The sequence below is a fragment of the Rhinolophus hipposideros genome, assembly GCF_964194185.1.
Source record: "Rhinolophus hipposideros genome assembly, chromosome: 2".
NCBI classification, from domain to species: domain Eukaryota; kingdom Metazoa; phylum Chordata; class Mammalia; order Chiroptera; family Rhinolophidae; genus Rhinolophus; species Rhinolophus hipposideros.
Window position 1 is genome coordinate 52,776,341 of NC_138048.1, and position 27,430 is coordinate 52,803,770.

Here is a 27,430-nt window from a genome sequence, read left to right on the forward strand (position 1 = left end):
AAGGTAAATGCCAGAGATGCAGGGAGTGGACTGGACTGGCTTCCCCGGGCCAGGCGGCACCATCACACTGTGTTCTGCTTGAAGGGCATCCCCTCCCCTCGGTTGTACAACAGCCTCTCCCACCAAGGTCTTCCAGGGGCTGAACTCGGAGGACATTGGAGTCCTTACATCATGGGGATTTTCTGTAGCATGTGACCCTGTTGGCTACCATCCCCCAAACTTTCTGTCCCTTTAGCTTCTGGGGCAGTGTACCTAACTTCCCTGACAGTTATCTCTTCCCCTTCTCTGGGCCCTAATTGCTCATGTTTCCCAGGAGTCCCTGCTTGCATCTCCCCCACTCCTAGTCTCACGTCCAACCCTGGACTCCTGATCTCCCGTCCAGACACCCCCCGCCCCCAGACATCCCATGGGCACTTCGGCATCACCCCATCCCTCAGCGCTCCTCCGGGGAGGGGTACCAGATGTCCAGGATACGAACCTCTTGCCTCTCCCTCATCTCCATGTGCAGCTACGTCTCCTTAATGCTCCTTGATTCTGATGCTCCTCTCACTGGCCTAGTCAGGACTCTCATACCTATGTCCCCCTTTAAATCCACTCCACACTGCCACCACGGCCCCCAGAGAAGCTGTCACTAGTCTGACCAGGTCATTTCCCTCGGAAAATGCCCTTCTGTGGCTCCCACTGCCCTTAAAAGAGAGGTCACCTCCCTCGCCTGGCACCCCAGGCCCTGACCAAGCTCCCTCCCCACCTCATTTGCTGCTACCATCTCCACCAGACTTGACCCCTGGCTTGTTGTCACTAACACACCGTGTGTGCGTCCCACCATTATGTGCGCTCTCCTCTCTTCCTGGAATGCCCTTCTGCACATTCTGCCACAATCTGCCCTAAATGACCCATTCTCTGCTCACCCTAAGACTAGGCTAGTCCCTCTGTCCTGTGCCCCTCCCTGAGAGGGGATGTGGAAATCATGGGGCCAACCCCCAATGAGGTCCTTTCTTGGCCATCTTTGTATCCCCAACACTTGGCCCAGCACCTGGGATGAGAGTGGACATTCAATAGGCATTGGCTGACCTGACCTGAACCAGAACACGTTCACTCATCATTCCTGTAGATTCTGAAATTACCTCTGGCTTTCTTTCACACTGCCTTATTGCATGGGTATGTTTCACATAACTGTGCTGGAGGAAGAGTGAACAATAATGGATGGTAGCACTTACAAAGGGCACCCCTGGAACAGCCCGTGCACTACCCAGCTGCCCCAAGGTGCTCCCTACCTTTGTCGGGGTCCTGCAGGCTGGAGCGGACGATCTCCACCGCTTTCTCCACCTCCTCACTTTTGCAGACGTTGAGCTGGATGGTTCTCAGTCGATCACTCTTCAAGCTGTCCAGCTCTTTGACCCCCTCATTCCCTTTGTCCTGAAGAGGAGAGAGAAGCTGCTTCATCTGCCTCCTTCCCATCCTGCTTCCAGGATGAAGACCAGGGCCATGGCAGGGAGCTGGCCCCAAGTCCCTGCGTAAGCCTGGGGCTACTAACAACTGCAGGTGGTGGTCTCTGGAGGCCCCCCTGGACCTGCTCCATCAGCAGGAGGTTCTATTCAACCCCTGATGACATACCAAGCACCAAACTAAGTGCCACAGACACAAATGTGAGCCCCAAGGTCTCACTAGCAGGATCCTTTCTCTAAGCAGAGGTTGGCAGGGCCAGGCATGTGGGTATCATAAGGTGAGGCGGGAGACCACTCAGGGGTGAAGCACATGCCTGGCCTCTCAACCCCTGCCAGCTGTTGCCCACGGGTGTATGTAAGCCCAGGGTTGCAGGTGCTTAAATTTTTAAGCTTGTAATTGGGATTTCTGTGTGAAATTTCCTAAGTTTTTAAGTGCTAGCAATTTAGTTAAACTACAAAAAAACAAAAAAATAAAAAAAGACGCGTGGGCCAAAGCATATCCACAGGCCACATGTGACCAGCAGGCTGCAGTTTGCCACCTATGTTCTAAGCCAAGGGCCTGTCACCCCAAAATTTGTAAGAGGCCAATGCCAGCCTCTACTTCCAGTTTGGTCACTAACCAGGCTCTGTACACTCACTCAGCCGTGTCCCTTAACAGGTGCCCAGTTTTTCCAGCTACTGTTGGACATAAGGACATTACCTGTCCTGACCTGCTCAGGTTAATGGAAAACAGGAAATCATTTTTAAAAATATGTTCAGTGATAAACGAATTCAGGTACTATTACACATGAGAAAAGTATCACTCAGTCAGCAACATTTTTGGGGCCTTTATCATGTTCCAGCACTGATCTGGAGACACAAAAATAAATCACTCAGTCCCTGTTCTCAAAGATCCACATTTTAGGGAAGGATGCAGCTGAGTAAGCAAACAATCCGGGAAGTACTAGCCGCAGGAGACCTTGTGGGAGGTGGGGGGGTGCACAGAAGGTGGGGCAGGCAGGGAAGACTTTCTAAACGCAGTGACAACTGAGGACCTGGACCCAAAGGGCCTCTGGGGAAGGGGCACTTCAGGCAGAGGTAAGAGGACGGGGCCCGTAAGTCAGGCCGGCAGAGCAGAGGCCTGAGGAGGCAGTGGAACAGGAGGCTGGGAGGTGGGCAGCAGCCTGTCTGGGGGCAGTAGTGAGCTGCTGGGGATTTGAATCAAGTAGATGTCGCTTATTGTTTACTGTGCTTCAGACTGCTGAGTACTTGACGTGCATTGTCTCATTAGTGCTCCCATCATGAGGCAGGTTGTATTATCACATTTCATCTATTCTATGACACAGTTTTTCACAATAGGGATGAGCTACAATCAACGTGAAAATTAAACACCGTCAGTCATAATTTAATTGGCAGTGACTTTCTCAGTGGTGCGTGAATCTCACAAGAGGAAAGGAGTAGCTGCCAGAGGATGAAATAATAGAGAAATGCCTACTCTTAGCCCAGGGCTTGCCCGGGGCACCTACAACTGGTATTGAAGCAAGGGCTACAGGAGGAAGCACAAGGTTGGCCAGCATACGTCAGCAGTGGAAAGTTCTCTATGGGTTAGGCTGAGTCTCGCGTAACTGGTTTGAACCACCCCACATAAAAGCAATTTACTTACTTATCTTATTCCTTGCTCATCTCCCACCCCACCCCCATGTAAGCTCCACAAGGGCAATAACTTTTCACTGAATTGTCATATGCTCTACCTTCATAGAATTTCATCAGTTCATAGCAGGCGCTCAATAAATATTTGCTGAATAGATGAACAAATAAAGAGAGTGGTAGGGTCAAAAACCCGATCTAGGTGGGTTGGAAAGAAAATAGGTAGTACAAACAACCTTCTAGGGGTGCTTTTCTACAAAGATAAGCAGAGAAATGAGGTAGTAGTGCACATAGGATGTGGGATTATGTTGGGTGTGTGTGTGTGTGTGTGTGTGTGTGTGTGTGTGTGTGTGTTTGATCCAGTAGAGAGTGAAGAGTAAGAGGGTGGAAACATCTGAGCAGAGACAGCAAGTTGTACCAAATACCCATTCTTTCCTTCCTCTATAATAGTAAAACCCCTGACTTTAAGCAGGTTACATGTTGTCTCAGAATACCAACTACATTTCCCAGCTTCCCTAGCAGCCAGGTAAGGCCATGGCACGTGACTAAGTTCTGGCCAATAGAGGGAGAGCATGGGCAGCATATGTGCAACTTCTGGGTCTTACCTTTAAAGAACAGGGCTATGCACTCACAGTAAAAGAAACACAAATTAAAACTACACTGAGGTACATTTTTCATCTATCAGATTGGCAAAAATCAAAAGTTGATGCACACTCTGTTGGTGAAGTTGTGTGAAAACAGGTATGTCCATACATTACTTGTAGGAATGTCAAATTACACAGCTCCTGTGATAGGAACTTGGGAATATCTTCTTAATATATATTTTTAACACTTTAACCTACGAGGAACCTCACTCCTAGGAATTTACCCTAAAGAGAAAACCCTCAACAATACAAAAATACGTATGCACAAGGTTATTCATTGTGGCATTATTTATAATTGCAAAATATTGAAAAACAATCTAAAAGTGCTCCAAAGAGATGGATGGAGTAAACTATGGTCCACCCACACAGTGGAGTACCACAATGCTGTTAAAAATAGTACAGATCTCTATGAACTCATATGGAGTATTTTCCAAGATATATTGTTAATTTTTTTAATTATAAAAAGGTATATGCCGTATACAAACATTTGTATAAGAGAGATAAATTAAAAGAATGAAGTGGAAAAAGTGGGAGCATAACACTACTTTGAGTGTAGCTTTTAAAATAATTTTGACTTTAGAGCCTTGTTATTCTTTTACATATTCTCAAATCAAATTAAATCAATAAGAACAAAGGAAACAAAACACAAACATATGAATCACATTGTATTTCAAATAACTAATGTAATGATAAAGACAAAAAATAATCCAAGTAAATATTAAACACACTACTTTGTATACCTTCAGTCAATAGATAAAAAACACTTAAAAAAAAACCTTAAAGCTCTACTGTGGTGACCACAGTAGTACCCTCCTTTCAGGACAACCTGCTGTGGGAGCAGCTGACAGAAGGTCTCCAGCTGCCACACTTTCAGATCCACTGTGGGTGAATGCCACGGTCACAGCCACACTTGCCTGGGCTGCTCTTAGTCAACGGCTGAGCATGGCGGGTACACTGGGCCATTCCTGCCCAAGGCAGGTCTCCTCTAACCTTGACTTGGAAACTCCCCATCATCCCAGCCAAGACTCTCAGACTGCACTGCAGTCAGAAGCTCTACCTACCTAATCCTCCTTCCTTCCAACTTCTTTTCACAGACCTGCATTGCAATCTAAAAGATTTCTTTGTCTTTACCTGCCCTATTCCCCTGTAGCTATTATAGGCATTTCCCAAATCAATCTCTTGCACAGCTAATCCTATTTTGGCACCTGCTTCTTGCAGGATTCAAACTAAGATAACTACTTAGTAGGTTTGCTATTTGTAATGGTATGAATGTAGCAATTCTGAAGCTATTGTGTGTACACCATATGATCAGCCAAATGAGTAAATATATTGACATAGTTGGGAATCAGGGTTCTAACTGCAAGAGAAGAAAGAAACAAAAACGGAATGAGGGAAGCAAGAAAGAATGCTGGTGTGTTGAATTGGATTAGGAGGTTAGTATAACCTCATGAATTATGTGTGTGTTTGTGTGTGTGTGTCATAGATACAGTGTGTGCATTTGTATATATGTATGTGTGTATAAATAATCACACACATACACACGTCCACTGAGAGGGACAAAGAGCAGCAATGCTCCATTAGCAATGAGCACGCTTAATGCCCAGTTGTTGGTTGCTAAATTCCAATAAAAGGAACCAGGTAAAAACATGTCTACATGAAGAAATGTATGTGAATGCTCATAGCAGCATTGTTCATCATGGCCCAAAATCCCAACATTTTTATCCAAATATCCATTAAAAAGTGAATGACTTTTTAAAAAGTAATATATTCATATAACAGAATACTATCCAGCAATAAAAAGGAATGAACTATTCTTACATTCTACAACATGGAAGAATCTCAAAAATATTATGCTAAGTGAAAGAAGCCTGGCATAAAAGCCTGTGTATTGTATGATTCCATTCATATGAATAGTCCAGAAAAGACAAATCTGAAGAAACAGAAACAAGTGGTTATCCAGGACTAGAAGTGGGTGTGGCAGGTGTACAAATGGTCAAGAGGGAAATTTTTGAGAAATAGAAATTTTCTAAAAGTGATCTGTGGAGATAGTTGCATAATTCTCTAATTGGGGAAACTGTACCCTAATTACTTCTGCAGCTTCATGTCCCAGTACTTCCCTTCATGCACCCTAAATTCCACTGGATGAGTCCCAAAGGAACCCAGAAAAAAAAAACCTCACATATGTAGTCAAGTGATTTTTGACAAAGGTGCGAGGACCATTCAATGGGGGAAAGGACAGTCTTTTCAGAAAATGGTGTTGGGAAAATTGGATATCCACACAGAAAAGAATGATGTTGGACATTTACCTAATACCATATACAGAAATTAACTCAAAAGGATCAAGGACCTAAAACAATAAAACTCTTAGAAGAAAACATGGAACAAAAGCTTCACACTATTGGATTTCGCAATTATTTCTTCGATATGACACCAAAAGCACAGGTAACAAAAGAAAAATAGGCAAAATTAAAAATTTTGTGCATCAAAAGGTACTATACACAGAGTAAAAAGACAACCCCCAGAATGGGAGAAAATATTTGCAAATCATATATCTGATAACAGATTAATATCCAGAATATATAGAGAACTCTTAAAACTCAACAACAACAAAAAACCAACCCAATTAAAAAATGGGTAAAGGACTTGAATAAACGTTTCTCCAAAGAAGATATATGAATGACCAATGACATGAAAAGATGCTCAACATCACTAATCATTAGGGAAATGCAAATCAAAACTGCAATAAGATACCATCTCATACCGATTAGGGTGGCTACTATCAAAAAAGAAAAAACAACACGTACTGGCAAAAGTGCAGAGAAATTGGAACCCTTGTGCACTGTTGGTGGGAATGTAAAATGGTGCAGCTGTTATGGAAAACAGTTTGATGATTACTCAAAAAATTAAAAATAGAATTACCATATGATCCAGCAATTCTACTTCTGGGTGTATACCCAAAAGAATTGAAAGCAGGGTCTCGAGGAGATATTTATATACCCCTATTCATAGCAGGATTATTCACTGTAGCTAAAACATGGAAGCAATCCAAGTGTCCATCTCCAGATGAATGGATAAGTAAAATATATAACGTATACATAAAACGCAACATTATTCAGCCTTAAGAGAAATCCTGTAATATGCTACAACATGGACAAACATTGATGACATTATGTTAAGTGAAATAAGCCAGTCACAAAGACAAATACTGTATCATTCTACTTATAAGTGGTACTTAGATAATGTGAATATGTTTAATACCAGTGAACAATACACTTAAAAACGGTTAAGATGGTAAATTTTATGTTATGTGTATTTGACTGCAATAAAAAAAATACCCTACAAAACAATGACTACGTGTGAAGGACCGTGGTGACAAAGTTGACCCATCTCTTACCTTCATCAAGCAGCCAGCAAACACAAGGAAGCCTTTTGAATGCAGATGCTGGGCCAAGGAGAACCCAAATCCAGAGTCACAGCCTGTGACCAGGACAGCTTTGCTGCCCACCTGTTTTAGAAGGTTAGACCCCATGTTAGGAACCAGGATCCTGAGGGCAGTGACCAGGCCCCCTCTGGGCAGGAACTAGTACTTCCTGAGTAGGCCAGCCCTGGCGCTCCCCACTTGGCTACTGGAGAAGCACCGTAGTATAGTGGAAAAAGCTTAGACTTAGAACAGGAGACGGAGTTCTACCTGAGACTCTGCCACCAACTAATAAGGTTGCTTGGGAACTTACTTCCCCTTTCTGGACCTCAGTTTCCTCATCTGCAATCACCATTATCACGATCGCCATCACCACCGTCATCTTCATCGTTATTTACCATGTACAAGGCACTGTGCATGCCTTACTCTCATTTAACTCTCACAATAACTCCATATAATAATTATGCTTATTACACCATGTTACAAGTGAGGAAACAGATCTTTTTTAAATGCCCATATACTTAGTGATAGAATTGGAATTGAAACCAGGCCTGAGAGATTCCAGAGTCTAAAGTCTTAACCCCTTACTCATCTGATGGGAGATTTGGAGTGTGTGCTGGGGGTTGGGGGGGGTGGGGGTGGGGGGTCAGTAAGCAAGTGAGAAAGTGCTCCGAGTGTTCTGAAAGCTCTAAAGCCCTGCTCTGAGGGTGGCTCAGGGCCTGGGGCCCGGAGGGAAGGGCTCTAACCACCTGGCTGGCTGGTCCCAGGTAGCTAGGCTGCCACTCACCGGGCTCACTGCATCAGCATACGTCCGACGGCCCATAGGGACAAAGGAGGCAGAGTAAAATAGTAATGTGTGCCTGCAAGAGAAAAGGAAGCCATGAGCACAGGCTGCGGTCACACCTAGACCTTGTTCCTGGGGCAGAAGCAACTCAGTACCCTCAGCCACCAGTGAGCAGCTCTGACTGTCTCCCCAGCCCAAGCCCCTGGGGACAACATGCTGGTTCTACTGAGGAAGAGGTCCTCTTTCCTCTAGGGTTGCTAGGCTGGAAGAAAGGCGGCCAGCTGTTGCAGTGACTGTTTTTGTCACTGTTTAGGAAGACCTTACAAGAGATACTGCTTTGTCAACGAATCTTCTGCAAATTCCATGTCTCAACCCTTAGGTTTTATGCTGCTTCCGGATAGTTTTTTTAATTAAACTTTATTTTGAAATAATTGTAGATTCACATGCAGTTAAGAAATAACACGGAGAGATGCCCTGTACCTTTTACCCAATTTCCCCTAATGTTATCTTGCAAAACTGTAGTACAATATCATAACCAGGATCCTGGCATCAATACAGTGAAAACACAGAGCATTTCTACCACAAGGATCCCTCACATGTTACCCTTTTAGAGCCACATCCACTTCCCGCCCTCCCCACATCCTCTTTAACTACTAATCTGTCCTCCATCTCTATAATTTTGTCATTTCAAGAAGGTTATATAAATGGAATGTGGGGATTACTTTCTTCACTCAACATCATTTTCTGGAAATTCATCCAGGTTGTTCCATGTATCAATACTTTGTTCCTTTATGTTGTTAAGTTGTATCCAAACTCAAAGGTCTGTGCAGTCAGTAAGCAGAACAGGTTGTCAGGTATCAGGGAAGGGAGCACATGCAGCCACTCCTGGGGAGGTTTTCCCTGGGACAGATGCTGTGTACTGACAGCTGCTCTGAGGCAGGTACACGGGGGGTGTTCTGCCCGGGGCATCACATCTCAAGAAGGATCACAGACCAAATGGACATCATGCGGGTGGGAGACCTGGATGCTGAGTGGGGAGACCGGGGAGATGAGCAATGAAAAAGCAAGCAGATGGAATGAGAAGTCAGGGGAGGGGTGCTGGGGTGGTATGGTGTCCCTCAGGATAAGCTATTAACTTCTTCAGTATGAATACAGCGGGCAGAGCCGGGAACAAGGGGCAGCATTTAGAGAGAAAAGATTTCTGCTTGATATGAAGACTTTATAACAGCACCATCCAAAGACAGGAGGTCTATTGTGAGAGGTACTGACCACCCCATCGCTGAAGATACTCAGATAAAAGCTGTAAGGTCACTTGTAAGGGTGCTATCACAGGATCCACCCACAGTGGGAAAAGAAGTATGAGGCCCTTTCCAACTGAGATTCATGCAAAATGATCAGGCCAAAGTTTTTCCCCACTCAAAGACCTCCTGTCTGACCCCAGCACAGTGATTACCCCCTTCCATCTCCTCACACACCTGGGTCTCCCTCCCAGACCTCGGCTGGTGCCTTCGCCCTGAGGACAGCTAATGCACTCTGACCCATCTCTGCCCCCCACCACGCTGGCCCCAGCCTCCTCAGCCTAACCAGCTTTTTTCCACAATCCTGTCAGAAGACTCAGAATCTCCCCATGACAGCCTTCTTTTTCCCCTTCCAATGAGCCAGAGGCTTGACTAATGCTTCACTTCCCTTTAATTTGAGGATAAAACCTTTGTAAAAGTATTTAACTTCCTTTGGGATTATTTTCCTATATAAAAAATAATCTCCAGAAATTTCTAAAAGCCATATTTAAGACAGATTTTTACCATTTCTATGACTCACTCACTGAAAAAAAAAATTGCAGTAAATCACCTTCAAAAGCCTTTCAATAGAGCCAGGCTCCATTCCCTTTTCGATGAGATGTCCTCTCTGCTGGAAGGGACATTTTAATGTTTCTTATATGGTGTTCTCTGGTAGTTGAAGCCCCATCTCCAACCAAGCAGCTGTATCCCGCGGAAATGCTTTTAAGCAAATGCTGCTAAAAGCCTAAATGTATGTTCTTCTAAAAATCTTTACCTGGATAGAAAATACCCATCAATTTTCTAGCTGCTGGGACTTTGAATTTTACCTAACACTTAATTTCACTCCTTTCAAATATAAAAGAAAAAGGCATATTTTTCCTTTGCTCTGACTGCAACAGAGGAAAATGAGGTAGCAGAACACATGAATCCTCTTTGGAAAAGGCAATCCTGGAAGCTCTCAATGAAGAAGAGCTGCTTGTTTAATTTGTACTTACTTAATGATTTCTCTAAATCACACAAGTAGTTCACTGAAGTCTCAGGGTATTTTAGTTACCTGGTTTCATGTATAAGATTTGAAAAGGGCATAAGGTGATCAAAGTAATGAGATACATCAACATCTTCTCCTGTGCCTCCTGATGGGATGCATGACAGGGCACCACCACTCTTGGCTGGCGTTCTTGTAAACGTGCATACCTGAATCTAAACACGGGGACCTCACACAAACGCATACTGAAGAACATTCTTCCCAGTGTCATGGTGAAGAATGACAAAGACTCAGGAACTGTCCTCAATAGGAAGACAGTAAGGAGACATGACAACTAAATGCACTGTGGCCCCTGGTTTGTATCCTGGACCAGGAAAAGGTCAATTAGTGGGCCACTTGGCAAAATTTTTTTTAAATTTATTGGGGTGACAATTGTTAGTGAAATTACATACATTTCAGGTGTACAATTCTGTATTACATCATCTATAAATCCCATTGTGTGTTCACCACCCAGAGTCAGTTCTCCTCACTTGGCAAAATTTGAATCAGATGTTTAGGTTAATTAATATTATATCAGTGGCAATTTCCTGGTTTTCATGATTGCACTAAGGTTTTACAAGATGTTAACATTTGAGGAAGTTAGATAAAGAGGATACAGGAACCCTTGTACTACTTTTGCAACTTTTGTATAAAGTATAGTTATTTCAAAATAAAAAGTTTAAAAAATGTATCTGATGAAAGATATTCTGCTGTGCCCTGTGTGCTCTGGGAGGTCTCTGTCTTCTGAGGACATCTCTGCGTTTTCTTCGCTGGTAGACGTGGGTACTGAGACGTCTCTGAGAGTCAAGCCTGTTACCACCTGCGTCATTGATGTGTGAAGGAGACGTTTTTCCCAGACAGAGTGACCCTCAAGGCCACCTCCACCCTTCAGTTTCTTACCTCACTCCATTTTCTCTATCAGAGAAACTCAGAGTTTTCCCCGGGAGCTGTGACAGAGGTCTGAAGAGGCGGGCAGTCAGCATTGTGGCCACACGAGGTAAAACGGTCGGCTTCTTCCTGGAAGGTCCTGAAACACAAAATGCACTCTCAGCATTGTCTTGTTGCCTTCAGGGGTTTAGGCAGGAATGGCCATTTTGCTTCCAGGTTGTGAAAGTCAAACTGGGCTCTGTCTGATTGGCCCACATCCTGTCATTGCACCAGGCAGTCCCCTCTAGCACCTTCCACTCAAGCTGCAGCCTCATGTGATGAAAAAAGTCATAAAGCTGAGATGTCTAGAAATCTGGGTTCCGGTCTGGCTATTCCACCAACTCATTAGGCAACACTAGACGAATCATCACCCATTTGTAGCATGAGGAGGTTGGACCAGACCAGTAATCCTCAAACCAGGTTGTGTAGCAACTACTGGGGGACTCGGGGACCTACCCTCTCAGGGATTCCAATTCCATGAGCCTCATCCTCTTGTCTATGTTCCCCATGTCCAGCAAATCATCAATCTGTAGGGACTCAGGACATCAGCCTTCATTCCCAATTTGCCCACAGGCCTCTGCAGGCAGCTTTTCCAACCCCATGCCAGGCACCATCTGACTCAGCTCTACACCTTTCTCTCCAACCCCACCGAACACAAGGTCTGGCTCTGAGGCTGAACTCAGCAGTAATTCACTATAGCATGGAGACATGAGCTATACAATGAGACACACTGTGATCAATCTAAACACACACAGTCTCTCCCACCCCCCTACAACCCCTTTTTAAGGTTGTGTCAACCTGATTACAACAAGGCCATGTGTCACTTGGTTTCACCTAAAGGCAACTCAGCACTATGACTGTTTGGGCGTTAGTAACTGTTGACCAGTGTGTGCATTTGCTGCCTTCTTGTTCTGGTTAATTCTGTTATGATGCTGCCTCCTGGTCTGAGAGAGGGAAGTGGAGCCTGGGAGGGAGTTGAGCAGGACAACCGCAGCCGGAGGAGATGGTGTTCTTTTCCTGGGGAACAGTCCAGCCTCTCCTTTGCACACCTGCCTGTGGTTGCTTATATTGTTATTAGCACAGGTTCTGCCTGGGAGGGAGCCCCCCCCTGCCCTTTTGTTGTCACCCAGATCTAAGTGATAACCATCTGCCTGGGCCAATACTTCTGCAATAAGATCATTAACTAGGCAAACACTGCAAGCTCACTGCAGTATGCAGGTGGAGGTTTAACCTGTTTAATCCTCGGGAAAAGAAAACAAATGGGGATCTCTTGGCTTGTGTGATCTTTCTGGATGGCTCCTGCTTCCACTCCTGTCCCTACTCGCTATACTCCATTCCCTGCACAGCAGCCCCAAAGATCTTCATAATACCAGTCAGTTTATGTGACACCATTGCCTAAAGCCTCCTTTCCATGCCTGTTGGAGCGGCCTCTGCCTCCCTTCCTACATCTGTCTGGCACCGCCCTCCCCTGAGCTCGCTGCACCATGGCCATACTGATCCTCTGAAAGCTTCTCATATATGCCCAGCTCCATCCTGCCTCAGGGCCCTGGCCCTTGCTCTTCCTCCCTCTAGATGGCTGAGAGGCTGTCCCCAACACCCATGCAACACACAAAGGTTGCTTTCTGTAAGGTCACTCTTCAATCCAAAATTATCGTTTCATTACTTTATCTTCCCCTTCTAGACCATAAGCTTGGCGAGGCCATCTTGTTCACCACTGAATACCCCAGGCCCAGAAGAAACCTGACACAAAGAGGCACTCTGAGTCTCTGCTGAATGGGATCAGCTGTGTGCTCGCAGCCCACCCCCACCATTGGCCCTTCATGGAAGGCGCAGGCGCATACCAGACTCAGATTCTTTACCTGGGTGCCCCAAAACCAGCCAAGCACTGACCAGCTGGCCGATCACACATCTCCACCTCCTCTCGCCAGGACTGGTGTCTGAGGTCACCACCACTGGGTGATTTCAAACCCAGTTTTCTGTAATTAAAGCCCTTTCCATCCCTTCTACTCGATGCCTGTGGCAGAGAAGGCTTCAACGCTATCTCCAAATGGAAGGCTGCTTTCCATTTTATTTTCCTTAGACTCGGCTTTAAGACTTCCTTAAAGCTCAGCCCCTCTGATAATGCACTGTTTACAAGGCAGTCTCTTATGCGGAATGGTAGAATTGTACATCTCTTTTTCTTCTTCTTTTTAAAGTTTCTTAAATGTGATGCTATTTTCACTCCAAACACAATGCTCCATAGGCAGTGGGGTTCCCACACACTCTTCAGGGTTATTTGCCATCTTAATGCCTTGTGCTGGACTTTGGTCTCTGTAAATATTGAGTTCTCAAACTTGAAAGGCCACTCACTTGCCTTTTGGTTTAGAAACAAATGGTTGTGGGAGGTGGGTGCTGAAGGAGAAAGGCAGAGCACCTGTGGCGGTTGGGGACAGTTTCCTTAGCCTTGAAATCAGTTAGCTGACAGGGGGCTTAATTCCCAGTGACCAAATTTGTAAGATACTGTTGCAAAATCAAGATGCTCACATATCAATCTATCATCTGGGAGAAACTTTTCTAAAACTGAAAACACTTGGGTCTGCTCTCAAGGGCACCTCCTTTCCATTTTCAAGCCCAAACGTGACCTGTAGAAAGCACCTCCTCTCCAAAGGAACAGAGCGCGCAACCTGGTCGTGATGCTGGGCTCCCTTAATGCATCCTGACAGGACTATCTTACAGAGTATAGAGCTGGTTGCATTCCTGTGGGACAGGGTCTGCAAGAGGCAGACAATCCTCGGAAGAGGTAGGGCATCAGCAAGAAACAGGAACACAGAGTCGGCCATAGGCAGGAAAGAAAAGTCACATGTTTCTAGACATGAAGTCTGGATGGGCCCTGGCACTACCACGTGGGAGGGGAAGGCCCTGTCCCACTGGGGAAGACAAGCTGGGTTTCAGTAGGGAACCACCCTACGTAGGGACCCCAGACACTGAGGAGCTAAAGAACAGCAAGCTGTGTGAGACTCCAAGGTCTGACCACTGGCAGGCTGTATTCTACTTGGCTATTTTGTTTGGCCAGCCTAGTGTTTTAAAAGGCAATGTAATGAGGCAGCTAAATGCTTGAACTCAATACAAACAGTTTGCACTTACGTTCTTAAGCCCACTCAGATCACCTTACTTAACTGCCTGGACATTACAGGCATTTGAGTTTGAGATTCCTCACCAGATAGATGTATATATCCTTTGGCTATTTCCCTTCTGATTGCTTAGTATAACCTTGCCTAAAAGTTCCAGCTCAGCTCAGCTATACATGCTACCTGCACAGTTAATGGGGATTTTCCTTGAGGCCATGCAAAAAGGGCAACCTAACAAGTTTTAAAGCCCTCGTTCAAAAAAGATGCTTGTAGGGCCGGCCCGGTGGCTCAGGCGGTTAGAGCTCCGTGCTCCTAACTCCGAAGGCTGCCGGTTCGATTCCCACATGGGCCAGTGGGCTCTCAACCACAAGGTTGCCAGTTCAATTCCTCGAGTCCTGCATGGGATGGTGGTTTCCACCCTCTGCAACTAGAAAAACAGCGACTGGACCTGGAGCTGAGCTGCGCCCTCCACAACTAAGACTGAAAGGACAACAACTTGAAGCTGAACGGCAGCCTCCACAACTAAGATTGAAAGGACAACAACTTGACTTGGAAGTACACACTGTTCCTCAATAAAGTCCTGTTCCCCTTCCCCAATAAAATCTTTTTAAAAAAAAAGATGCTTGTAGGGGGTTAGGAGATGAGGGTAGGGGGATCAAATATATGGTGATGGAAAGAGAACTGACTCTGGATGGTGAACACACAATGTGAGATATAGACGATGTAATACAGAATTGTACACCTGAAACCTATGTAACTTTACTAACAATTGTCACCCCAATAAATTGAAAAAAAAAGAAAAGAAAAAAAGATGCTTGTCATTCTTTAGAGAAATAACTATTCTGGAACAAAAGTCTAAATGCATTATATAGAAACATCAAATGATATAATAGACAATGTTCTCACCACCATTGGGTCCTAAGAGTAGAGGTGACACTCATATATCTGTATTTAACAGACACCTTCAATAAAAGCCAAGGATATAACTTTGTAGCCCAGCTCAGCAAAGGCAAACCTAACGCAGACACTTGGATTAGGCTGAGAAACAATCCAGTCATCCAATTAGACTTAGTTGGTGGCCCCTTCTCCTCAGGGAACATGTCACACTCTCAGCAGTGGTCATCTTTTGGGTGTCTGTCCTGCTCACCTGATTCCTGTCCTATTGGACCTGCCTCTCACCCACACAATTTGGCACCTGCAGCTGAAGTTGGACAGTGAGACCTCCTACCACCACCACCATAGAGGACTGGGTCAGGGAGAGACACATGACCCAAAATGAACCCATCACTCTGTCCCCTGGCATTGAGAAAGAATGCACCTCAGCTTCTGTGGGGCAGGGACATGTGATCTGGCTGCTGGAGTGGGGAGCAGGCAGCTATGCTACGTTGGGCCTGAAGCCAGAGAGATGGAGAAAGCCAGTCTGCAGAGAAAAGAGTCAGGCACGCCTGCAGAAAGGAGCAGAAGTGGAGGTGGAGAGAGAAAAAAACAACCGCAGAGCCTCCTCAGGCAGCTCTGCTATTGAGGCCCATCTGCCCTCCTGTTCTCCAGCTCTATACAGCATTCATTGTATTTATTCTCCATGCAATTTAAGCAAGCTTAAAGTTTCTATTACTTGCAGCCAAAACAATACTGGCTAAAACACCCTGAAAGCAGGTTCTTTCTGCAGATCAGTATTAATTCTTAAGCTTCCCCCTTATTCTGAGAATATCACGTTGTACATCTTGTAATGACAACAGAAAAATGGGCCTCCCCCTCTCTGCTTCTCATCTCTCCCTCCCCAAAAGAAAGTGTCACCAGAGCTGCCAAAATAGCCATAATTACAAGTGTCAGGTTAAGCAGGCATTCCATCCCTGGGTGAACAGGGCTTGCCTACTAAATTCAGGTCAAACCACTAAACAATGGAGTCTCAGGGCTCCGTTCTTGGTCTCTTCTCACCACCATGATGAGCTGTCATAGCTTTAAATATGATTAATGTTCTGCCAACTCCCAAATATTTATCTCCAACCAGTCTTCTCTTCTGAACTCCAAACTTATGTATCCAACTGCCCATCCAACATCTCCCCTGGAATGCTGAATAGGTAACTCAAATGTAACCTGTCCAAAACTGAGTTTGTGCTATGGCCCTGAGTATCTGCTCCTCTAAATACTCCCCATTCTTGACTCTTGTCTTTCTTGAAAACTCAACAGCCAAGTTGTCGGCAAATTCTGACTCCACCTTCACAATGTATCTAGGATGCTCTGCAATTGTCTGTGTCTGAGCCTTCATCATTTCTCACCTGGATTATTGCAATAGCCTCCAATGAGGCTCCCTCTTCCAAGCCCCCCTTCAGACACTGCTCAGCAGTGCCTGTGTGATCCTCTGAAATATAAATTGGATTACGTCTCCCCTGCACCAAATTCTTGCTCAGGGTAAAAGCCAAAATCATTGTAGATTTCCTACAAGGCCCTCCATGATCTGAGCCCCATGGCCTCTCTGACCTCATCCCCGCCTTATCCATGGCACCTTGGTGACAGGAGCCTTCCTGCTGTCCTTGGAAGATGACCGTCAAGTTCCTGCTTCGGGGCTTTGCCCTTACTTTCCCCTCTACCTGCAACGTTCTTCCCCTTACTGTCCACAGGGCTCATCCTCTCACTTCAGTCTTTTACTCACATGTCTACTCAGTAAGACATTCTGTGACCACCCCTGATATTTTCTATCCCCCTTCCCTACTTCCATCTTTCCCCCTCCTTGGAAACTTACATCATAATATTATGCATATTGTATGTATTGATCTTATTTGCTGTCTTTCAGTCCCATTAGAATGTAATCTCTGAGAGCGGAGGTTTTTGTTTTGTTCACTGTGGTATCCCCAACACATAACAGTGCCCTGTGCACAGTAGGCCCTTAATATTTGAATGAATCAAAAATGCTTTCATCTGAAGAATACCATAGTCAGACATATATTTTAATACAATAACTCTCAGTGGGTTAAGAATAGACCGAGGATGGACAAGGGCAGAAGCAGAAAGACCAGTTAGAAGTTACGGCAGTAATCCAGGGGTACAGTATACGGCTATGTTTTGAAGGGAGAGCCCACAATTATTTATGGACAAACTAAATGTAGGATGTGAATGAAAGAAGGAAGAATCAAAGATATTTTTAAGATTTTGGTGCAGACATAAAAAAATGACATTAGTCCAACTGACCGATTAAGGAGCCATTCTATTCATAAGGCTTACCAAGTTTCAAATCAAAGCCTACAAGCTGGGCGTCCCCACCTGGTCCTTCCAAATCCTATCTCCAATGATGCTTTTCATATCTACTCATTATAACATTTGTTACACTAACGCTCAACAAGCTCTGTACTTACCAAATCTGCACCTTACCAAATCTTACATCATCATCTGACCAAGTCCTAACTGATTCAAATAACACCTCTTCCAAAATACATTTCCTGATCCCCTAAATCAAAAATCAATCTCTGTCCCAGAGAAGAAAAAGAGAAAGAAGTTCATCAACACCAAACCAGTATTATAAGAAATGTTGAAGGGACTTCTTTAAGAAGAAGAAGTAGGGGAGGGAGGCAATAAATATGAATAATAAAATGGCAATAACTACGTACCTATCAATAATCATTTTAAATGTAAATAGATTAAATGATCCAATCAAAAGAACAGGGTAGCAGAATGGTTAAGAAAACAAGACCCATACATATGATGCCTACAAGAGACTCACTTCAGATCAAAAGACACACACAGACTGAAAATAAAAGGATGAAAAAAGAGATTTCATGCAAATGGAAACAAAAACAAAAAGCTAGGTAGCAATACTTATATCAGAAAAAATAGACATTTAAACAAAGCCTATAATAAAAGACAGAGAAGAATATTTTCAAGAGCATATAACCCTTCTAAATATTTATGCACCCAACATAGGAGCACATCAATATATAAAGCAAATATTGACCCACATAAAGGGAAAGATCGATAGTACTGCAATCACAGTAGTAGGGGACTTTAACACCCCATTGACATCAATAAATAGAACTTCCAGACAGAAAATCAACAAGGAAACAGCAGCCTTAAATGACACAGTAGATCAGATGGATTTAGTTGATATTTTGAAAGGATTTCACCCCAAAGCAGCACAATATATGTTCTTTTCAAGTGCACATGAAACATTTTCCAATATAGAACACATGTTAGGCCACAAAATAAGTCTCAATAAATTTAAGAAGATTCAAATCATATCAAGTGTCTTCTCTGACCACAATAGTATGAAATTAGAATTCAACAACAAGAAAAAAAACTGAAAAACACACAAACACATGGAGGCTAAATAACATGCTACTAAATGATGAATGAGTTAACAATGAGTCTAGGAAAAAAATCAAAAGATACCTTGAGACAAATGAAAATAACAACACAAAGACCTCAAAGCTATGTGACACAGCGAAAGCAGTCCTAAGAGGGAAATTCAGCAACACAGGCCTACCTCAAAAAATATCTCAAATAAACAATCTAACCTTATACCTAAAGGAACTAGAAAAAGAACATAAAACAAAGCCCAGAGTGAGTAGAAGGAAGGAAATAAATATCAGAATGGAAATAAATGAAATAGAGTCTAAAAAAATAAATACATGAAACCAAGAGCTGGTTCTTTGAAAAGATAAACAAAGTTGATAAACTTTTAACCAGACTCAAAAAGGAAAAAAGAGGACTCAAATAAATATAATCAGAAGTGAAAAAGGAGAAGTGACAGCTGACACCACAGAAATACAAAGGATTACACAAAAATACTATGAACAATTACATGCCAACAAATTGGATAATCTGGAAGAAATGGATAAATTCCTAGAAACATACAACCTTCCCAGACAGAATCAAAAAGAAACAGAAAATCTGAACAGATCAATTACAACTAATGAAATAGAATCAGTAACAAAAACACTCCCAACAAACAAAAGTCCTCGACCAGAAGGCTTCACAGGTGAATTTTACCAAACATTCAAAGAAGAATTAATACCTATCCTTTTCAAACTATTCCAAAAACTTCAAGAGTAGGGAAGTCTCCCAAGCTCATTCTATGAGGCAAGCATTACCCTGATTCCAAAACCAGACAGATATTAAAAAAGAAGGTAATTATAGGCTGAGATGTCTGATGAACATAGATGCAAAAATCCTCAGCAAAATATTAGCAAACTGAATTCTGCAATATATTAAAAATATCATACACGATGATCAAGTGGGATATATTCCTGGGATGCAAGGTTGGTTCAATGTCCACAAATCAGTAATGTGATAGATCACATAAACAAAATGAAAAATAAAAATCATATGATCATATCAATAGATGGAGAAAAAGCATTTGACAAAAATCCAGCATCCAAATCATTTATGATAAAATCTCTCAGCAAAGTGGGAATAGAGGGAACATAACTCAACATAATACAGGCCATATATGACAAACCCACAGCTAACATCATATTCAAAAAAACTAAAAGCATTCTCCTTAAGATCAGGAACAAGACAAGGATGTCCACTTTTATTCAACATAGTGCTGGAAGTCCTAGCCACAGGAAACAGACAAGAAAAAGAAATAAAAGGCATCTAAACTGGAAAGGAAGAAGTAAAACTGTCATTATTTGCAGATGACATGACACTGTATACAAAGAATCCTAAAAATTCCACCAAAAAACTATTAGAACTGATAAATGAATTCAGTAAAGTAGCAGGATACAAAATTAATATTCAGAAATCAGTTGCATTTTTATACACCAATAACAACTATCAGAAAGAGAAATTAAGAAAACAATTCCATTTACAATTGCATCAAAAAAATAAAATACCTAGGAATAAATAGCACCAAGAAGGTAAAAGACCTGCACTCAGAAAATTATAAGACATTGAAGAAAGAAATTAAAGATGATACAAATAAATAGAAGTATATACCATGCTCATGGATAGGAAGAATTAACACCATTAAAATGTCCATACTACTCAAAGTAATCTATAGATTCAATACAATCCCTATCAAAATATCAATGGCATTTTTAGAATTAGAACAAATAATCCTAAAATTTATATGGAACCACAAAAGACACAGAATAGCCATGACAATCTTGAGAAAGAAGAACAAAACTGGAGACATCACACTATCTGATATCAAACTATACGAGAGGCTATAATAATCAAAATCTCATGGTACTAACATAAAGACAGGCACATGGATCGATGGAACAGAATAGAGAGCCCAGAAATAAACCCACATCTATGCGGTCATTTAACTTATGACAAAGGAGGCAAGAACATACAATGGGGTAAAGACAATCTTTAATAAATGGTGCTGACAAAACTGGACAGATACAGGCAAAAAAATGAAACTGGACCACCTTTTACACCATATACAAGAATAAATTCAAAATGGATTAAAGACTTAAATGTAAAACCCAAAACCATAAAACTCCTAGAAGAAAACACAGTCCGTAAACTCTCTGACATTGTTCTTAGTAATATTTTTTCTGATCTATCTTCTAGGGCAAGGAAAACAAAAGAAAAAATAAACAAATGGGACTACATCAAACTAAAAAGTTTTTGCACAACAAAGGAAACAATCAACAAAACGAAAAGACACCCTACTGAATGGGAGAGGATATTCGCCAATGATACATCTGATAAGGGGTTAATATCCAACATTTATAAAGAACTCAAACTCAACACCAAAAAAAAAACAAACAATCCAACTAAAAAATGGGCAGAGAACCTGAATATTTCTCCAGAGAGATCATACAATAGACCAATGAAAAGATACTCAACATCACTAATCAGAGAAATGCAAATTAAAACCACAATGAGATAGATATCACCTCACTCCTGTCAGAATGGCTATCATCAATAAATCAACAAACAAGTGGTGAGGATCTGCACTGTTGTTGCGATAGCAAATTGGTGCGGCCACTGTGGAAAAGAGTATGGAGGTTCCTCAAAAAATTAAAATTAGAACTACTTTATGACCCAACAACCCAACAATTCCACTCCTGGGTATTTATCCAAAGAAATCCAAAACATTAATTTGAAAAGATATATGCACCCCTACGTTCACTTCTGCTTTATTTACAATAGTCAAGAAATGGAAGCAACTTAAGTGCCCATCAACAGACAATTGGATAAAGAAGTGGTACATATATACAATGGACTATTCCTCAGTCATTAAAAAAAAATGAAATCTTACCGTTCGCGACAACAGGGATTGACCTAGAGAGTATTATGCTAAGTGAAATAAGTCAAAGACAAATTACATATGATCTCACTTATATGTGGACTCTAAAGAACTGAGTGAGTGAACAAACAAAACAGAAACAGATTCATAGAAACAGAGAACAAACTGGCTGGTTAGAGGACTGGGTGAGAAAGGGGAAGGGATTAGGAAGTACAGATCGGTAGTTACAAAATAGTCACAGGGATATAAAGTACAGCATAGGTAATATAGTCAATAATAATGTAAACGTAATAACTATGTGTAGTGCTAGGTGGGTGCTAGAGAAATCCCAGGGATCACTTTGTAAACTGAAAGTCTAACCACTCTGCTGTACACCTGAAACTAATATAAAATAATATTGAATGTCAACTGTAATTGACAAAAATAAATTAAATTAATTTAAAAAAATCAATGTCTCCCTGCATTCCCATTTCATGCTTTCCTTCTGTGCCTCTATAATAGCTCTTACCTAGGGAGGGGAGCATTAGAGGTATTTCTGTTTACAGCCATTCACAGCCCTCACCTAACCTCCAATCCCCACCTGGACTGTGAAGCCCCCAAAGATAGGACCCACGTGTTGAACCATTGACTTATAAGTGCTCCAAAATATCTACTCTGGTGCCTGACAGGAAGAAGGCGCTCTATAAACGTGTATTGAGGGAGCATATGAAAACCACACACTTTCAAAAGGTCCGCTTCCTCGCCTGCCAGGGGTACATGCCCTGTGCAGGGCCTGGCTCCAAACGTCCTAGAAAGTAGGACGTTTGCCTAGGACGTTTGCTGCGTCATAAAGGATCCCGGCAGCAGCAGGCTTGCAGACGGCCCTCCACAAGGAAATATGTGCTCTGCAACCGCTTGCACGGAGAGACTGTGACTCGGCATCAGCTATTTTCAGATGTTGGCTAACAGGATGGAAAAAAACGCGCCGAGCTCAACGACGCGCGCAGGGACCAACCCTCCCCCACCAAGGCGCGGCCCGCGCCGGAGGCCACCGCCCGGGGGAAGCGCAACCAGGGCGCGCAGACAGACGGGACGACACAGCCTCAGGCCCTCTTCATCCAACGCTCAAGAAAGAGCCGAACGCCCAGGACGCGCAGGCGCCGCCGCGGCACGTCGTGGGCGCGGCCAATCTCAAGGCCGTTTTCCCTTCCCGCCAGCAGGAGGCTGGGAGCCGCGGGGGCTCGGCCCGAGCCGCGTTCCCATTGGCTGAGGCGGCACCGCCCAGACAAAGCCCCGCAGTCCTAGCGCTGGTGCGCCCCGGTGGCTCCCGGCCCTGGCCGACCCGGGCCCACCAGCACCCCAGCATAGCCAGCCTACCCCCGCGGCGCCTTCCCCTTGCTTGGTCCTCCTTCTCCCCCGGTCCTGAGGCCGGTTCGGCCAGTGCTCAAGGCAGTTGGACCGGCGGCCTGACCGCTGTCCAGCATCTTTCCTGAAGCCGCAGCAGGAGGGGAGCGAGAAGTCCCCAAATCCGCGAGAATAGAGCCTCCTGGAGGACATGGGAGGATGAGGACGGATGCCGGGCAGAACAGAGGACAGACGGTGGAGAAGGGAGCAATGCCCAAGAGCCCGGGGCTGGAAGGCAGGACTACTGGCGTCGGTCCAGGCTGGGCCCCTGACTTTGGCCTGTTCCTATCCTCTTGTGACTTTGGGCCTGTTCCGATCCTCTTGGGGACAGGGTCTCCTTCTGTAAAATGTCCGGAAGTTTGTACCTGGGAATCTCGGGGCCGCGTGTTCAACCTGGGCCTCCTCCTGCAGAGCACCTTATTCCGAATAATAAACGCCAGGCAGGGCTCCCTCGGCGCGGATACCAGGCCAGGGAGGGCGGCGGGTGAGGCCCACCTACCGCTGAGATAGGTCTGGGCGGGATCGATCCATCTTCCTACCTTCACTCCACGGCGGCCGCAGGGCCCGCCCTGCCAGACTCTGTGCCCCTTTTCCCACCCGCATCCGGGCGACCCAGCTAAAGGGCCACGCAAGGCCAGCCCAAACTGAGCAGAGGGCGCCGACGCATCCCACCCCAGCGGTAGAGATGGGCACCCCTCCTCTTACCCCGAACCAAATGGTCAGGGGGCGGCGGTTGCAGACGGCTCAGCTGGCGCGCTCGCCTTAATCGGGCGCTTTCCAGGTGCCCGCGCTCCTGGACTGGCCGACCGAGTGGGGGCGCTGCCGCCCTTTTCTCTACCGGTTCGCACTCCCGCGGCCTCGGCTACCGGACGCGCCTAGACACCTTGCGTGCCAGTGTTAGGGCTGGACCGGACGGGCGGGGCCCGACGGCTGGCGTCGCCGGGGCGGGGAGTGCTCCCGCGCCACCTCCTTGGCGCTGGGGCATCTGGCCTGGCCCTGCTCCGGCAGAGCGTGCCCCTCAATCGTTAGGCACCGAGCTGCCTGTTCGCGCTAGGCTCCCCCTGCTGCCTGCCCATCTCGGCCCTAAACCGGCGCAGATCTCACCGCCATCTCCCTCCAGGAGCCCGCGGGGAAAGAAGGTGCTGCTTCAGGAAGTGAGGAAACCCTGGTGAGGACGAGGTTCCTTCCAGCTCCTATGCATAGTTGCTGTCTTTGGAGCTCACCAGGACTGATCAGTTAGTTTTTACGTGTCTTCTGAGCAGATGAAATATATTTTAAAATGTGCTCCTAGGCGTCTTTAAAAATAGCACAGTTTCCCAGAGTTTCAACAATAGAACATCAGAGGACAGTGGCACAGATCAGGCTGCCCCCGCCGTTTCTAGAATAATAAACAGACTAAGAAGAGAAGGAAACTGTCCCCTCAAATTAGTGGCTGAACTATGTTTAGGTCGAATACAGAAAAAGACTGGTTGGAACGGGACCGAGCAAATGAAAATGGAAAAGAGGTACTAGCCTGGCGGGGCTTTAAAGAAACCTGCCAGCTCCATTCCGTGAACTTACTGAGGCTGAGACTGTGTCTTCCTTATCCCCAGCTCCTGGCACATAGAGCCTTGAAGAGTGAAAGAATCCTGAAGGGATGATGCACTTGGTTTCCTGTACCCATTTCACAGACAGACTCCAGCCAGAGTACTTGCTTCAGTGCTGTGTTTCAGGGGGGTCTCTACATACATCATGCCACAACCATAACAATGAATCGCTACATTGGGTCACCACGTCACACTTTGAGGGTTGTGCATTCCCAGAAAAGCAGTTAATTAAAAGAATATTTTCACCTAGGAAAACCATAGATCTTAACTTTGGACTGAGAACTCAATGGAAACATAGTTCTGTTTATGGCAGACAGGAAAACACCGTCTGACCTGTCTGAGGTTGTATCAGACTCCTCCTGTGGCTGACCTCACATCTTCTCTTCCCAGCCCTTCTTTCTATACCAGCTATGCTGTGGCAACCAGCTGCATATGGTATAACCCAAGAGCATCTTGCCTCAGCTGCACCTGGTATCTTGCTGCCTCAGGGCTTATCTGCCACTGCAGTCTGGGACCCCTGCCGAAACCCCCTGCCATTCTGACATGTGCATAAACCTGGGACATCCATCCATGGGCAGACAGGAGCTGGTGGAGAAATGCTCCGCTCTCCATTCTTCCAGTGGGCAATTCCAAGGTACATTCTGTACAGCTCCTAAGATAATAGAGCCCTGGGTGCCCATAGTAGTGCCAACTTGGTCCACTCAGTATCGCACCCTTGAATTGCCTCTCTTTCCTCCTTGCTTGTTTGACTCTCCCCAGTCCTCCACTCCTGTTCCTTGGGATCCATTCACAAAATAAACTACCTGTACACAAGTCCTTGCTCACACTCCATTTTTCATTGTGTTTTTTTGGGGGGGAACGGCATGAGGGGAGCGACAAGATTAAGCCAATAGTTACCCCAAAAGAGGCATCGTGGCTCACCTTCCAGGCCTTGTTCTCACCAGACCTTTCCCAAGACTGCTGAGGAATTGATTTGTTCAATTTGAGATTTTGCTCCTTTTATTTCCCAGTTGCCCTGCCCTCCAGGGGCTCACTAATAAGCTCTCAGAGACAGGCACGATGCACCAGAGACTCCCAAGAGACAGGGCCAGCTGAAGGGCTGGACTAGGAGAGAGTCCAACAAAGCCATTCTCAGCCCCACTTTAAACCTCTGCCCTCTTTCCAAGGTCCTGGCTGCTGACTTTGACACTGGGAAGCTTCAGCTCTGGGGCTGAACATGGAAGCAGAAACCGTGTGGCACCCAAGTCGCTCCCAACATAGCCTGTACCAAGATTCTGTCTCCTTCCTCCTCTCCTCCTCACCCCCCATAAAAGCAATTCCTCTGCGGTACTTAGCACATTTCATCTCATTAATTACCAAACTTCATAGGTGCTGGAGGGAATGAGCCCTTATTTCCTTCCTTCAAGGAGGGAAATGAGATATGTGCAGAAACTAAATGAACCATCAGAAGTCCTGTAAGTCTTCTGAAAAGGGGACATGTCAGAGTAGTGGGAGTTCTGGTGGCGGTTCAGGACAGGATTTGTAAGAGGTCACCTCCTGAATGACTCAGTTGGGATGAAACACCCTCAGAAGATCCCCCTGCCCAGAGAGCCACAGTATTTGCTCCTGTCCCTGTGTCAGCTCCTAATTGCCTTCCAGCTTACACCTGTCTTGAGTGCCAGCTCAAGCTAGTAATTACCTCATCTTCCCTGCCCCATCTCTGAATGCCCCTGGTCTTCTCTGCCCTGTGTTAAGCGCTGAATGCCAGATGGTGCAGGTGAAATCCTGTGCTGAGCCAGCCACCTCAAAGCCCTCCAGGAGCCCCCCCACGTGTGCAGCGCTCTGTGCTCAGTTCTACTGGGGATTAGAGAATAATAACACCATCTACTATCCAAAGCCACAGGTTCTTCTGTTTGTCTTGATGTAATTGAATTTTCTTAAAAAAAAATTTATTGTCTGGAAAACTTACCCTTAACCTGCAGAATTTTAGAAGCATTAAATGGCTTTTTCTATAATGGACAATGAAGGAAAGAAAAGCCCAATGTACTCTAAAACAAAGCTGTGGTGCTCAGGATCTAGCGTGTTAAAAAGAGCCCTTGTTCGTAACATGACTAATACTGAATTCTGCAAATGAGAACTGGAGGCCCAACATTTTCCCTGCAGTGAATGAGCAACGAAAACAAGTGCTGGGACCTTAAGGGAAAAAGAGGGGAAGTATCAGCACCCACACCCCCACACCCCTTTCTGTCTCTTGACTCTAACAGATTTAATTAAAATGACAAAGCCACAGAGTTGGAAATTATACACTGGAAATTTAAGCGAAGTTCTTTTGAGGTAATTGGGATCTTTGAAAAGCGTATGAGGAGATGAGAAAAACAACTATGCCCCCACCTCTGTCCATCCCACCCCCAGCTACAGCAACCCATAAAACTTCCCTCCTTCAGTTTACAGGGATTGAGCCCTTATTACATCACAGGCACTGTGCTTTGTTCTTGGAATGCAGGTCCCTGTCTTCAGAAATACAACTTGGAAGTTGGTGAGTGACTGATCGCTATGTTCCAGACTAGGTCAAGTGCCTTATGTGCATTATTTCAGTTAGTCTCTGCAAAGGTGCTAAAGGTAGCCCAAGATTATCCCCATTTTGCAGCTGAGGAAGTTGAGGCTTAGAGAGGACAAATAACTTGCCCACAGCAACACAGGTAGGAAATGACAGAGACAGATCCCACCCAAGTCTGTCCTATTACAAAGGCTTTTTAAACCAACTGTCCTAAGGTTCTTGCCTTGAGACAAAAAGGATAAAAGTCCCTACTGATAAGGATATTTGGAGTACAAAATATTTTTATAACCGGTCGATCATTGTTTTTGTGAGTAACCTAACAGAAGCTGGAATTACTTTGTGACATGGAAACTTATTTCACTGAGGACAACTACAGATGCCCAGATCCGATGCCTTCAATTAGGAAAAGTAATTCTAGGTTCTAATTCATATAAACTTTAAAAGACAAAAATATGAGACAAGATGATCAACCCTT

The 27,430-nt window shown here is 44.7% G+C and overlaps 1 protein-coding gene across 7 annotated transcripts in view; it reads right to left on the reverse strand.

Moving 5' to 3' along the window:
- BDH1 (3-hydroxybutyrate dehydrogenase 1) overlaps positions 1–24,082 on the reverse strand; it is a 33,305-nt gene extending 9,223 nt beyond the window's left edge. Inside the window, exons 1-6 of one of the 7 annotated variants that reach the window (XM_081030331.1) lie at positions 23,539–24,059; positions 16,529–16,611; positions 11,119–11,245; positions 7,921–7,993; positions 7,110–7,220; positions 1,275–1,416 (exon numbers count right to left, since the gene is read on the reverse strand). In XM_081030331.1, coding sequence (XP_080886457.1) covers positions 1,275–1,416; positions 7,110–7,220; positions 7,921–7,993; positions 11,119–11,201 — 409 coding nt within the window. In that variant the 5' untranslated portion in view covers positions 11,202–11,245; positions 16,529–16,611; positions 23,539–24,059. Of the gene's footprint in view, positions 1–1,274; positions 1,417–7,109; positions 7,221–7,920; positions 7,994–11,118; positions 11,246–16,528; positions 16,612–22,170; positions 22,678–22,806 lie in introns of those variants that run through there. The other 6 variants (XM_081030335.1, XM_081030333.1, XM_081030330.1 and 3 more) reach the window with 6 other exon arrangements.
- Positions 24,083–27,430: the final 3,348 nt, after the last annotated feature.